At 32.9% G+C, this 14,177-nt stretch overlaps 1 protein-coding gene across 3 annotated transcripts in view; it reads left to right on the top strand.

The window, feature by feature from the left end:
- The window catches only part of LOC126743886 (phosphatidylinositol 4-kinase alpha), a 104,638-nt gene that overhangs the window by 22,827 nt on the left and 67,634 nt on the right, over positions 1-14,177 (top strand). For 2 of the 3 annotated variants that reach the window (XM_050451158.1, XM_050451149.1), the window contains 5 exons: positions 4,095-4,382; positions 4,455-4,603; positions 7,748-7,918; positions 11,983-12,287; positions 13,123-13,400. In XM_050451158.1, the coding sequence (XP_050307115.1) occupies positions 4,095-4,382; positions 4,455-4,603; positions 7,748-7,918; positions 11,983-12,287; positions 13,123-13,400 (1,191 nt within the window). Of the gene's footprint in view, positions 1-4,094; positions 4,383-4,454; positions 4,604-7,136; positions 7,179-7,747; positions 7,919-11,982; positions 12,288-13,122; positions 13,401-14,177 lie in introns of all 3 variants that reach the window. The other variant, XM_050451140.1, reaches the window with a different exon arrangement.

Here is a 14,177-nt window from a genome sequence, read left to right as displayed (position 1 = left end):
CTAAGACGCGTTTAAATTTATAAAAAAATTATAATTACCTAAATAGGATCTGATGCATTTATTTTTACCTTTTTTATATGACAGCGCCGTAGCAACAACATAACGGGCCTGGGTTCGAGACTATATCCGCGGGCCCCTAAAGAGATACTAACCTTCGTCTCTCCCTAAATCGACGGCTTAAGGAAAGAAAAAATTAAAAGGCTATTACATGTTAACTAAACTTTTATGAAATTAATATTAAGACAAAAATACTAATAACAGGATATTTACGTTATTAGTATTATAATACTAATTACGGAAAAATATAAAAATATTAAAAACATATGTACATAATTATAAAAAACATTTACAAAAGGATACAAATACAAAGTTAATATAGAAGAAATACACCCATTAAAAAGTTACTTTTCGATATTTAGCAGTCGCAAATGATTTAATAATTTCCTTTAAATCTATAGAGCGAGCAACTTTATTTTCAATGGACAGCATTGCCAAAGAAGATAATCGATTTTGATATGTTTTGATTAATTTTAATTTTGAGAACGATCGTTCTGCCAATGCAACCGTTACAGGAATTGTCAGATATAGGAAGCATAATGTTATTATTTCAGTAAAGCTACTACTAGATGAATAATTGTCAACCAGGATAAATTTAAGCAAATCTTTAACTGACCTAATATTTTTTTCTATTTCTGAAAATATATTTTTATATTTTCAGAAAAACATGTTCGAAATGCTAATAATTGATTAGAAAGTTTATCTGAAAGATCATCTTGATATATTTCACGAATATTTTCAGCCATTTGGTATATTACGGTGTCACTAGAATTTAATAGAACTTCTGTATCCAAAATATTGAAGTTAGTAGATATTTGTTGTAAACTAACTGTTCAACATTGTAACTGACTAATAATAATGTCCAGCGTTTTATAAAAAACTTCAACTTAAAGATATCTTTCGCAGTTTGAAAAACAAAATCATTTGCAGATTCATCAAAAAAACGTCTACGTTTAGAAATTCGTTTTTGGCCAAACTCTGGACTTATACCCCATTTACTCGCTGTGGCTTGAGCTTCTTCTTTTACATTTAGAAACTCATTTCGAAGATTAGATATGTCATTTGTAACGTTTTTTAGGAGTTTACTCGATTTTTGTATATCTTGCTACTCATTTTGTAAAAGCTTTGATGCTGTCAAGTTTTGATGCATTTAAATCTGTGCTAAAGGCTAGAAAAGATTTGCTTCGGCTGCGGATAGGCACATCGATGTAAGAATTTTAGCTGAGTCTTCGATTTTTATGTGGTTTCTTAGATTATATAAGTTCACAATATATTATTGAGTTTCAGTTTAAATTTACATTCTTTGTTTATTTATTTATTATTATGTTTATTAGCTGGCTACGGGCTCTTGAGAGTGGCGGGCCTGGTTCCACCGAACCCGTGGAACCATTGTAGCTACGGCGCTGGTATATGATACCATCACAACAATTGTTCAAAATGTCTTCCTCCAACCTCAATACACTGATTTAAGCGCCGCACATGATTTCGGCGGACTACACTAAAAATTTGATCCTCGTTTTGAATGATTTCAAATGCTGCTGTTATTCGTCCAATTAAGTCTAGCTCTGATTCTACTGAAGTTTCGTATACTAAAAACTTTACATGTCCCCCACAAGAAAAAATCGAGCCACGTTAAATCGGGTGACCTAGGAGGCCAAGAAACTGCTCCACCTCTGGCAATCCAACGGTGCCCAAACCGCTGAGCCAAATACTCGCGTACTTGTACAGCAAAGTGACCCGGTGCTCCATCATGCTGAAACCAAATTTGCTATCTAACGTTTAGTGGAACATTTTCAAGGAGTTCTGGGAGAACTTCCTCCAAGAAACGCAGATAAATAGGTCCTGTTAACCGTTCCGGTAGAAGGTCTGGCCCAATTAAATAATCGTCAACAATGCCTGCCCATACGTTGACAGACCAATGATTCTGATGTTTTCTTGGAAAATTTGCAAAAGGATTTTCTTCGTCCCAAACATGGCTATTCCTACTATTAAAAATACCGTCTCTTGTGAAAGAGGCTTCATCGGTCGACAAAACATATCGTAAAAAATTTGGTTGTGCAATGATGTGATCCAGAAGCCATCGACAAAATTGAACTCTAGGATGATAATCGGCTGCAGTCATACCTTGAACTTTCTGGAAGGGGTAAGGATGAAGTTGTTGCTCGTGTAGTACCCGCCAGACAGAAGCGTTACACGTATTCATATTCTTAGCGACGTCACGTGTGCTATTTGATGGTTTATCGGCAACTCGCTGAAGCACCTTTTCTTCAAATTCGACCGTTCTTACGGTTCGAGCAACACCAATATCATGCATCTTGGTCTTATAAAAAAATTAAAAAATGCCTGTCTCAGCGAGCCGCCGATGAACCGCAATAAACTTTTTGTATCCAGGATGCTGTCGTTCGGGATAACGTTCATGATACAACCGCGATGCGGCTCGTGTATTGCAGTTTGTTGCTCCGTATGCCAAATGCATATCCGCCAATTCTCGATTGGTAAAGTTTTTCATTAGCAATAAATGTTTAAAAATTGTAAGCTATAAAATTTTTAAACATGACATTGATAAGCGTTGATTTTAAACAATTGTTGTTACGGTATCATGTACAAAAGGTAAAAATAAATGCAGCAGATCCTATTTAGGTAATTAATGTTTTTTATAAATTTTAACGCGTCTTAGGGCCTTAGTCGCGTAGTGACGTATTTCCGGACATGGCTTCCTATACTCAAATGGATTCTTCTGTTGCACTGAACAACCCCCAGAAGTTTGATCCCATAGTTCTGAAACACCCTGTATTTTGATTATTTTATTTTTAAAGAAGGAATTTGAATTCGGAACACCCTATGCAGCCAAAAATATCGAATTCTAACTGTAAATCGGACTTTCATTAATTTTTTTCTTATATACTTATATAATTCTTATCTTATAGCCCCATTTGTGTCCCAATTTAGGTTAACTTATTGTAAATCTCTGTATTTTCAATTTTCCATTGCTGGCTTTGACTGTCAGTATTCATTTGAAATTATTGGTCTCTATCGGCAAAAAACAATGTAGTAAATTCGATACATGTCTTTAAAAGGGACGTTTCGTGACAATTCATTCAGTTTTAATTGCTTAGCCAGTTTTTATCTTGGAAACAATTAAATGACCGTCAACGCCAGTTAGGTAAGAGCTTTGACGTTGTCTATAAAAGTGTGTTTCTAAATTTCGTTATAATACCAGTTAATAATTTACAAAGATATACTATAGAAAATTATTTGTACCCCTTTTCGAGTGGTAACAAGTGAAAATTCAAGTGCAAATTAGGGTTTGTACAGTCTTTAGAATGCCTAACTAAGAACCCATACATTTTAGAAGCTTTGCTAAGAATATTTTTAATTGGTATAAAGACCCATAAAATATTGTCACTCTTTATTTATAGTGCTGATATAGGCCGAAACTTCGGTAATATTAACATTTAAACCCTTTAGTTAATTATGATGTGGAGTCAAATAAACCATATAGTTTTATTTGACTCCACATCCAATTAATTTGGCAAGAAGCATAATAAAATACACTTATATTATGATTCTTTTATATTCTGTTATATTGACCACTTAACCATATTATTTAAATCATCATTTACTAGTGGAAAAGTTGGAGAAACGCTATCGTTTTAGTTTTTCTCTTATAACTTAAATATCAAGTTGTTACATTGATTGGCACACCTAAGTCTTTCGTTGGTACGGCTTATATCAGATACGTTTTTTTCTGTGTAATAACTGAAGTGTTAATTAGGTACGTTACTGCATTTTAACTTGGCGATCACTATATCAGCTTCCTAAATATATGATCTGAAGCAAAACAACTTGAAAAGATTCTATGAGAGCTTACTATCTAGTTTTATTTTAAATATAATCATTTATATTCAATTGGTTTTATTTAATTTGGTATTGAGTAAGAAAAGGCCCTTCTCTTCTCCTTATATCAAATATAAGCCTTAAATATGATATTTTGGTAATTTAGTATTTAATATATATAATTTCAATATGAATTTTAGTGAATCAACACTAATCTCAACAAACATAGTGATAATGTTGGGCCACGTTGCCGTATCTATGAAGGGTACTCCGAAAACCACCGATACCATCCTACAGTTCTTCCAGCAGCGGTTTTGCCGGGTTCCATCGGCTTTGGACAGTTTAATCGTGGACCAGTTGGGATGTATGATAATCGCCCAATGTGAACCCAACGTATATGAGGTGATCATGAAAATGTTTACAATGATTACGGTGGAAAGTAGTAGTACCACTTATGGGAGCAGTTCGAACGATAAAGCCCAGTATAGGTAGGGAAATTCTATTAATTTTTCTACTTCTACGGTATTACATTAGTCATTATATGTTATATGGGTTTTTAGGCACGTCTCTAGGTCGGTCATTAATGCTTTGGCCAACATAGCTGACAATATTCAGGGGGAATTGCAGATGAATGAACTGCTCGGTCGATTGCTCGAGTTATTTGTGCAATTGGGTTTAGAAGGCAAAAGAGCTAGCGATAAAAGTCCAGGTGAGTTTTAGCTTTAAATGTTGTTAAACTAGCTTAGTTATTAATGAGCTACTTGTATGTGGATATCGAAAAAGCCTCGGATTTATTACAAATCACTTGACTGCCGAACCACCGACAATGAATTGAATTTGAATTTTTCCTGCTTTTCATAGTTAAAATAAACTGTCAATTGGCTATCTTTTGGTCAATTAACCCAATAAATTCTTATCTGCAATAAATAATTATTTTGTAAATTCTAATTCAAGTACATATACTACCTCAGATGAAAAGGTTACTTTTTATAAACAAAATAGGCATCAATCATTTACCGAGGAGTTAAGGTTTGGTCTGATAGACGAAGAAGCATTAATCCAAATTTTAAATTCTATTAGCACTAATGCCACAGGCGAAGACGAGATATCAATAAGAGATATTAAATTATGATTTCCTTATTGTAAATATGCTTTAATAAATATTATTAATACTTGTATTCTAGAAAATAGTTATCCGGACTTATGGAAAAAATCTATTATTTTACCATTACCAAAAGTTTCAAATCGAGGAGACTTTAAAGATCTTCGACCCATAAGTATTTTGCCGGCTATATCAAAAATTTTGGAAAAGCACATTTATCAACAGATTGTTTCATTTGTCGAATCTAAAAAAATAATTCCGCCTAGCCAATCTGGATTTTAAAAAAATTTTAGCACTAGTACCTGCCTAATTAACTTGGTGAATGATGTAAGGCTTGATCAGGATCGGAAAGAAATCACGTGCCTCTGCCTATTAGACTTCAGTAAGGCCTTTGACACACTGTGTCACCGGATGTTGTTGGCTAAGCTTCACCATTTTGGTTTTTCTCAGGAAGCTGTAAAATTCTTTGAATCTTATCTAGTCGGGCGTGTTCAGAGTACACTTCTTTATAATGGGCCCAACAAAATTAAATCTGATTACATACCGGTGACAACGGGCGTCCCACAGGGGTCGATATTAGGGCCATTATTGTTTTCATTATACGTTGCAGATATGAACAAAGAGGTTATAAATTCCAAAATACAACAGTTTGCTGATGATTCCCAACTGTACATTTCGTTTAATCAAGATCTATTGCAGCATTTTCAGAAAAATCTTAATGATGACCTAAAAAAAATTCGAAGTTTTGCAAATAATCATAATCTTAAGCTAAATGCTGCAAAATCATGTGTAATATTGTTGGGAGAGAACAAAGCCAGAATAGCAAATATTAATCAACATTTAAATATTATGATAGATAATGAAAGGTTGCCTGTTGTCACAGAAGTCAAGAATTTAGGTGTTTACCTTGACACAAGATTAACTTTCGAAACGCATATAAAAAAGAAACTTTGCATTGCCTATTTAAGATTGAAGAAAATATATGAAGTAAACAGATTTTTACCCTCAACAACAAAATACTATTTATGTAACTCTCTTGTTTTATCTTTGTTGGATTATGGTGACATCATTTATCACAGCTCTTTGACTAACAGAATTTCTAAATCTATTCAGAAGTTGCAAAATGCGTGTTTGCGATTTTCATATAATATTTTGTATAGAGATCATATTACTCCACACTTAAATAAACGCTCAATATTATCTATGGCTAATCGACGTACGCTACATTTAACCAATTTTATTTATAGAGTTTTAAAATCCAAGCAACCGCCATATTTATATCAACTTTTCATATCTAGAGATCACTATCACCAAACTCGCTATACTGGCAATTTTCTTGTACCGCAACACCGTTCTGCAAATTTCCAAAAATCCTTTGCTTTTGTTGCACCTCAAATATGGAACAATATTCCAATTGAAAAAAAAACTTTTGCAATATCTAAATTTTCAAAACACATTAAAAATAAACTTTTGCAAGAGCAACGTACAATTTAATGAAAATGTGAGAAAATGTTGAAATTATCTGACTATTTGTGGCTAGATCTGTGCGTTCTCTGTCAGTCCAATTTATAAATAATAATGAATTATTAGTGCTATTCTCCTAGTGACCTATGGGGGGTTCTTGTGCTTGACCGGATACCAAAATTATTGTCATAAACTGAAAATTATTAACTTTATTGTTAAGTATAAATAGTGATTTTTTTTTCTTTAGGTTTTAGTTTTTGGGGCGCTCTACACATTTCTGAAAATAAGTTCCAGACTGTGGTTTATTAATTGCAGGGTAGTCCTTTATTTATCATCAACCGAGATTATTGTTATATTTAAAAATGAAGTGTAATTCATTTTGGGATAAATAAAAAGTTTTTGAATTTGAATTTGAAATTTCTGATATTCATTAATGTTTTTTTAAATATAAAAAAAATTAACTAAAGACCTAGTCACGCTACTTAGGCTTGATTTTTAAAATTAAAATAAATCCACATTTTCAAGATTTTTGACCAAACTTTTCAAATATCCCCATATTAGTGGTTCTTATAAACTTACGAACTAATACACTGCACATACACTAAATATACTTAAATTTAGTCATTTACTTTAATTCTCTTAGAAGAATATTAAATGTATTTATTTTTTTATATAGTTCTAGAAGCAGCTCCTTTTAAGATAAAAGAATCCATGATGGGTATGAAAGATATTCATAAACATTTTTTGCACTATAATATCGTGTGGCTTGTGCTTTTTTTTAATTTACTAATAACGTATCTTTGTCATGTATCATATTGTGTACTGCAAATCTAATGTTATATTTCTTGTGGGATTTTTTTCTAGGTAAACATCTTAGTTTGGCCAGCAAAATAGTTGTACACTCGGTACATTTCTTCTCTTCCTTTTGGGGGGCTTGAAATATAACTCTGTAATGTCATGTAAATTCATTGTAGATTTGTACATATTTTATTAACTTTTCCGCTTGAAATTTTACGTTTTGCTATCATTGAGTTTTTTTTTCATATTAATTTTATTTATCCAAAACACACGTTTTCTATGGAACCATTTCTGTTATGTATTACTAAAGTAAATAACGTTTTGTTCATAATTTTAAAGACATTCTAAATTATTTACAAGTAAAACTTATTTTATAAATTATTTTCTGTTCTGCTGTAAAACATTGCTTAAAAAGTCTTAAGGGTTCATTCTCTTGAAATGGTTCCATAAAATATTTTCAAATTGTCAATTTTAACAACTTATTTGTAGGTGCATTAAAAGCGTCCAGCTCGGCCGGCAATTTAGGTGTATTAATTCCAGTAATTGCAGTTTTATTACGCAGGCTACCCCCAATTAGACACCCCAAACCAAGAATTCATAAACTTTTCAGAGATTTTTGGCTTTATTGCGTAATTATGGGGTTTACGGCGTCAGAATCTGGTAAATGACTTGTTATCCTCTCTTTTAGCACCAAATTAAATAATAGTCTAAGAGCTGGCTACGTAGGTCGACGGGTCACTCGGTAAACGTGAAATTTTGTTATATACAGGCTCGGTTGTTACTGACATAGCAAGGGGCAGACCGACAGAACTCGCCCTGGACGGAATAAATGAGGGTAGAGGGTTAAACATGTAATTTTTTTATGAAAATTTTGTGATTAGGTACAAAGCTGACAATTTGCACTAGTAAAGGAGACGATATTAGAAAATAGGAAAAAAATTGTCAGAAGTCTACGCGGAAAATAAAGGGTCGTCAGAAGTCGGTAATGTTGCAAAATTTTTCGCAACAATTTTATCACTAGGTACACTTCTGACATTTTGCATACTTATTTTATAATTCAAACTGTAATTAACTGCAAGTCGTCAGAAGTCCAGGTGGAAGAATAACGGAGATATTATTAATAATATGAGCGTCGGCGCTCCACTCCCACCTCATAATATCTCGTATTTTTTTTTTGTCATCAGGTTCACTTCTGACAATTTGAGAACATAATTTACAATGTTTGAACATACTATTGCTCGACTGTCGGAAGTAAATTCGGAAGACATTGCTAATTATTAATAAATTAATAATTCAAAAAATCAGAAAAATATATTAATTTTATTTCATTAGCGATTTTAAATATTTATTGAATTTTCATATTATTATATGATATTTGAATATACCGTTTTTTATAATAACATAACAATAATTGTTTTGTTTATACGACTATTACAACATATATATCTAACATTAACCGCATACTTATACTAATTAATCGCGATCAAATTCAAAGTTATCATCGCTGATATATGTGGTTTCGTCATCGTCAGCTGAAAGTACAAATCAGTAATTTAGTTGAATTTATAAATTGTCAAAAGTAAATTTAAAATTACCTTCCGACTGTTCACTGTCAGTGAGAATATTTTTGACTAATGGTGGCAATTGTGGTCCATCAAAGTCGCACAAAGTCGATCAAACAAAGTCGCGTTTGTCCATATGTTGGAGATGAAATGTGCCCTCTCCATTAGGGCATGCAATCCCGCAATAAATTTTAAATCCCGGAATTTGCGGGACTCAAAATAGAAATCCCGCGGGATCTCGGTATTAACGGGATCCCGCATAAATATATTGTAGTATATAAATTACAAGGTTTTTCTTTAATTTAATCAATAAAACACATATAAAGTTTATAATATTTATTTTACAGAAACAAAGAAAATTCCCTTTATAGGAAAACAAACACAAATTTTGATAATTATGCACTAATTATTAGCTTAAATTAAAAACTGATCTTAAACGTACAAAGATGCACAACATAACATAAACAAATATTATAATATGTGTTATTATAACTTATAACAAAATTGGAATATCAATACTGTACTGGCTACAAGAAGTGCATACACACATTTATTTTTATTTGGTTTATTGATTCTGCTGAAAATAATTCCGCAAAAAACATAAAATATTTACACTTTTGTCAGACAAGGAACTTCGTAGGTCATTGACAAGATAACCAGCAGCAGAAAAAGCTCTTTCAGCCTCAACACTTGTCGGGGTTACAGATTTAAGCCAAACAGAAGCCAGTTCTAGATATTTACCCCTGCTGGATCCTCCTGATTCATACAATGCCATTTCTTTTTTAACAATAGCATCTAATGATTGAGTATGGGGTTAAACTGGTGAAGCATATTACGTTTTCGGAAGTCAGACTTAACTCCAATTCTTCTTGCAATGAAAGCACTTTTTAGAGGCATATCATCTTCATCAGAAGAAACTATATCGATGCTACATTCATCATGGTTTTTTCATTTTCAGAAAATAATCTCTCAATTAGTTTCTTTAGTTCTTGACGAATTTGAGATTTTGTTTTGAGAGTCAGTCGCTCATCTCTCGCCGCCGAGAACAGCTGTGAAAAGTATCGAAGCAATCCCGCAAATCCTGCGAATCCCGATCATATCATAACGGGATCCGCATAATAAGGATTTGATGCGGGATCCCGGTATTTCGGGATTGCATGCCCTACTCTCCATATGTTGACCTAATTCAACATAGCAAGGTGGCAAGCAAGAAGCATCGAAGTTTTTCAATTGACAAACAATTTTTTTTTGAAAGGGCTTATTTATATTTTTTATCGTATAGTTTCGGTGAAATAATTCATATCGGACTTGCTTAACTTTCTCGCATGATTTAATACCGTACCGTGAAATCATGGTAGTGCTCTGCAAAAGTCTGATTCAAGGGATTCATGTAGCGCATTAATATCTTATCGGAAATACCACATTCGATCCATACTTTAGATTTAATTTTATGAAAGTTACCTTTAATTAGTTAATTTACCTGAGACACTCCCAAAAGACGCCGATGAGTTCTTATTTTTTTCAGGAGATGTCAATTCGGCATATTTTTGTAAGTACTTCTTTGGAATTGCCAAGAAATTTTTAAAACAAATTTAATGGTACCCATGAGTTTCAGTCACATATTCAGGAAGATCAATGTCGCCGCATTTCATGTGCAACGCTTTACGAACACATAGTTTCTCTTGACATTGTTTTAATTTTTCTTCAGTGAAAATTAATATTTTATCAGGCAGATCCTTACATTGAAACACGCAGAATGTATCCAAATTCATTTTGTATATCTTATATCATCAATATACTTTCAATACAGAAACGCAAATATATTTGATGATGAGAGATATATTTGAGAACACGCTAACAATCTGTACGCTTCTATATCTTAAGCTAAACTGCCGCTCGTGCCCACATTCCTCCAAAATGCGTCACTCTCCCTTCCAACGAAAATAATGCCCTATGATACATAAAACTATGTATGATAGACAGAGAAAAATAAAGAGAGACAGAGAGCAATTGAGCAGATGTTCAGAAGGGACCGTGTACCTGATTACCTGGTCATGTTTAACGTACTAAATGACACAGCGACAACGCTTTAGTGGAAAATTTCCAAATGGAAATGTAAAATTTTAACGGTATATTCAAATATCATATAATAATATGAATAATCAATAAATATTTAAAATCTCTAACGAAATAAAATTAATGATTTTTTTTTTCATTTTTTGAATTATTAATTTATTAATAATCAGCAATGTCTTCCAAATTTACTTCTGATAGTTGAGCAATAGTATGTTCAAACATTGTAAATTATGTTCTCAAATTGTCAGAAGTGAACCTGAGATATTATAAAGGTGGGAGTGGAGCGCCGACGCTCATATTATTAATAATATCTCCGTTATTCTTCCACCTGGACTTCTGACCACTAGCAAACAAGTATGCTAAATGTTAGAAGTGTACCTAGTGACAAAATTGTTGTGAAAATTTTTGCGACATTACCAACTTCTGACGACCCTTTATCTTCCGCGTAGACTTCTGACATTTTTTTTCCTATTTTCTAATATCGTCTCCTATACTATATCTGGAGCACAGGAGAAAGGTGGCTGATCTCTGTTTATTCTACCGTTATTATCACGGTAAGTGCTCCTCTGAGCTGGCAGGCCTGATTCCACCCAGGGCTGTTCCGGCAATAAGGACGCGTCTAGCAGTTGCGGCTCATCAACATCGAGTCCACCTGCCTACCCCAAGGACGTCGCTGTATCGGGACTCATTCATCTGGAGAACATTTTCTTTGTGGAACGGGCTTCCACCTCACATATTTCCCGACGCATACAACCTACAGCGATTCAAGATAAATGCCCACAAATATCTTCGCGCAAGCACCACTCCAAGAGTGACATAGGACTTTCCTCTTGTGCTTGTGTTTACCATAAAAAAAAAAAAATACTAGTGCAAATTGTCAGCTTTGTACCTAATCAAAAAAATTTCATAAAAAAAATACATGTTTAACCCTCTACCCTCATTTATTCCGTCCAGGGCGTTCTGACGGTCTGCCCCTTGCTATGTGAGTAACAACCGAGCCTGTATATAACAAAATTTCACGTTTACCGAGTGACCCATCGACCTACGTAGCCAGCTATCCGTCTATAATTAACATGGTATTTTTAGGATTGTGGCCTCAAGAATGGTACGAAGGGGTAAAAGAGATCGCAGTAAAATCACCCGCTCTAATTTCACCGACCTCAAGTCGCTCCGAGATGCGAGAATTACAATATACGAGTGCGGTCCGTAATGATAGCGTATCAATTAACGAATTGCAGGAGTTGAAAACGCAAATTTTGGATTTGTTAAACCCTCATCCTGCGGAAGTTACTGCTTTTGTCAATAAATTAACTTTTGCGCAGTGTACCTTTTTGCTTAGCGTTTACTGGGTTGAAACGTTAAGGGTTCAACATTCTGGAGAACCTAGTATGGTAAGTTATTTCTTAGTTTGGCCGTAGTGATGTTGCAGATATAGCTTTTAAGGAAAAAACTCAAATTTTAAAGCATTATTTTTTTAAATATATTATTGATAGATATTTTTCAAAAAGATTTAGTTTCTATCTATTACTATACTAGGCATTTAATGTGGTTTGTGCTAAAAATTAAAGCAATGAACAATATTAAAAATTCTCGTAACACCACAATCTTATGACTTAGACAATGAGAAAAAAAAATGAAAACTCGAAGTCTCAGTCTCAAAATGTCTTTTTAATTAATCAGGTGACATGTTTCGCTAATAAAGCATCATCAGACCTTATAGCTAGATGACCTGCTAAGTACTCTAAGTAATGTAAGTAATGTACTTAGCAGGTCATCTAGCTACAGTAAGTACATTACTTACATTACTTAGAGTACTTAGCAGGTCATCTAGCTATGAGGTCTGATGATGCTTTATTAGCGAAACATGTCACCTGATTAATTAAAAAGACATTTTGAGACTGAGACTTGGAGTTTTCATTTTTTTTTCTCTAGTTACGTAAGTCTCTTTGAGATAATGGACGAGTTCTTTCAATTAGACAATGAGTTCGCAAGGATAAAATACTTCATATGACCACGCTTATTATGAGTGAAGTTCAAAAATCTTGACAATTATTACATTTGTTTAGAAGAATATAAATGGATTCCTGCGAATGAACTCCATTCATAAAACATTTATTTAAATACAAAACTTGATGATCTAGCACATCTCAAACAAAATAAACACTATATTTTAGAGGATTTTTATTAGTAATTGCATTTATTATAGTTTGCCTTTTTCCTAAATAGGTACCGATGATTTCGGACTACTTAAGCGACTCGGCATTACAAAAAGATAAGTCAGGCATGTGGAATTGCGTCGCCTCCGTAAGCGATTGTGTCTTTAAAAAATTCCTGGACGTTATGAAAAATAAGCCGAAAGACGAGGCAAGAGAATGCGATTTGGAACAACACGCCCAATTTCTACTCGTTAATTTCAATCACACCCACAAACAAATCAGAAGGGTTTCCGATAAGTACTTAGCCGACTTGGTGGATAGATTTCCGCATTTGTTGTGGAGTAGACGGTAAGTAATTTCCCTGTCGGCATGTTATATTGCAGCAATAATTCTTTTGATATATTACTTCTGCAATATTGTTACAATATTACAGTAACTTGCTTTTAAAATATAACAAATATAATATTTCATGTTTATTGCTACAATATTACACATACATTGCAAAGTTAATGAAATGCTAGTGTAATGTTGCATCTGTATTGCAAGTAGACTATTGCTGTAATATTGTTTATATAAAATTCCAGCAATATTTAATTTCAATTGATATTTTAATATTTCATCTGCAATATTGCATATATACTGTTAACTGTCACAAATGCGATATATATCACTGAAATTCGATGTGTAATATTGCAGTCATATTGCTTATGTAAGATATTTAATGATTGATTAAATAGTTAATTAATTTCACAGGTATCTACTAAATTTTGCAAACAAATTTTTATTGTGTGGATTTTAATGAAATATAATACTAATAATCGAAATATATAGATAGTACAATTATTTATTATTATCCAGGTGTTTAAATATACATATACAGTACCGAGCAAAAGTGGAGAAACACTTTATCTAATAAATATAAAGCCAGAGTAATCGACTATTGCCAATAAACAAATACTCACATTATTTCTTTAGGTTCAAAGGAATGCAAAAACATATTTGGTATTTATAAATTCTTGCAACAAAAACAATCTATTTGCTTATCTTTATTTTATGAGGAGCAAAAGTAGAGAAACATTTTTAAAGTTCTTAGTTTATGTTTGCTTATTTAAAGCAATACACAAT

This window comes from Anthonomus grandis, chromosome 1 (assembly GCF_022605725.1).
Source record: "Anthonomus grandis grandis chromosome 1, icAntGran1.3, whole genome shotgun sequence".
Classification (NCBI taxonomy): Eukaryota; Metazoa; Arthropoda; class Insecta; order Coleoptera; family Curculionidae; genus Anthonomus; species Anthonomus grandis.
This window is presented reverse-complemented; position numbering and strand designations above follow the sequence as displayed.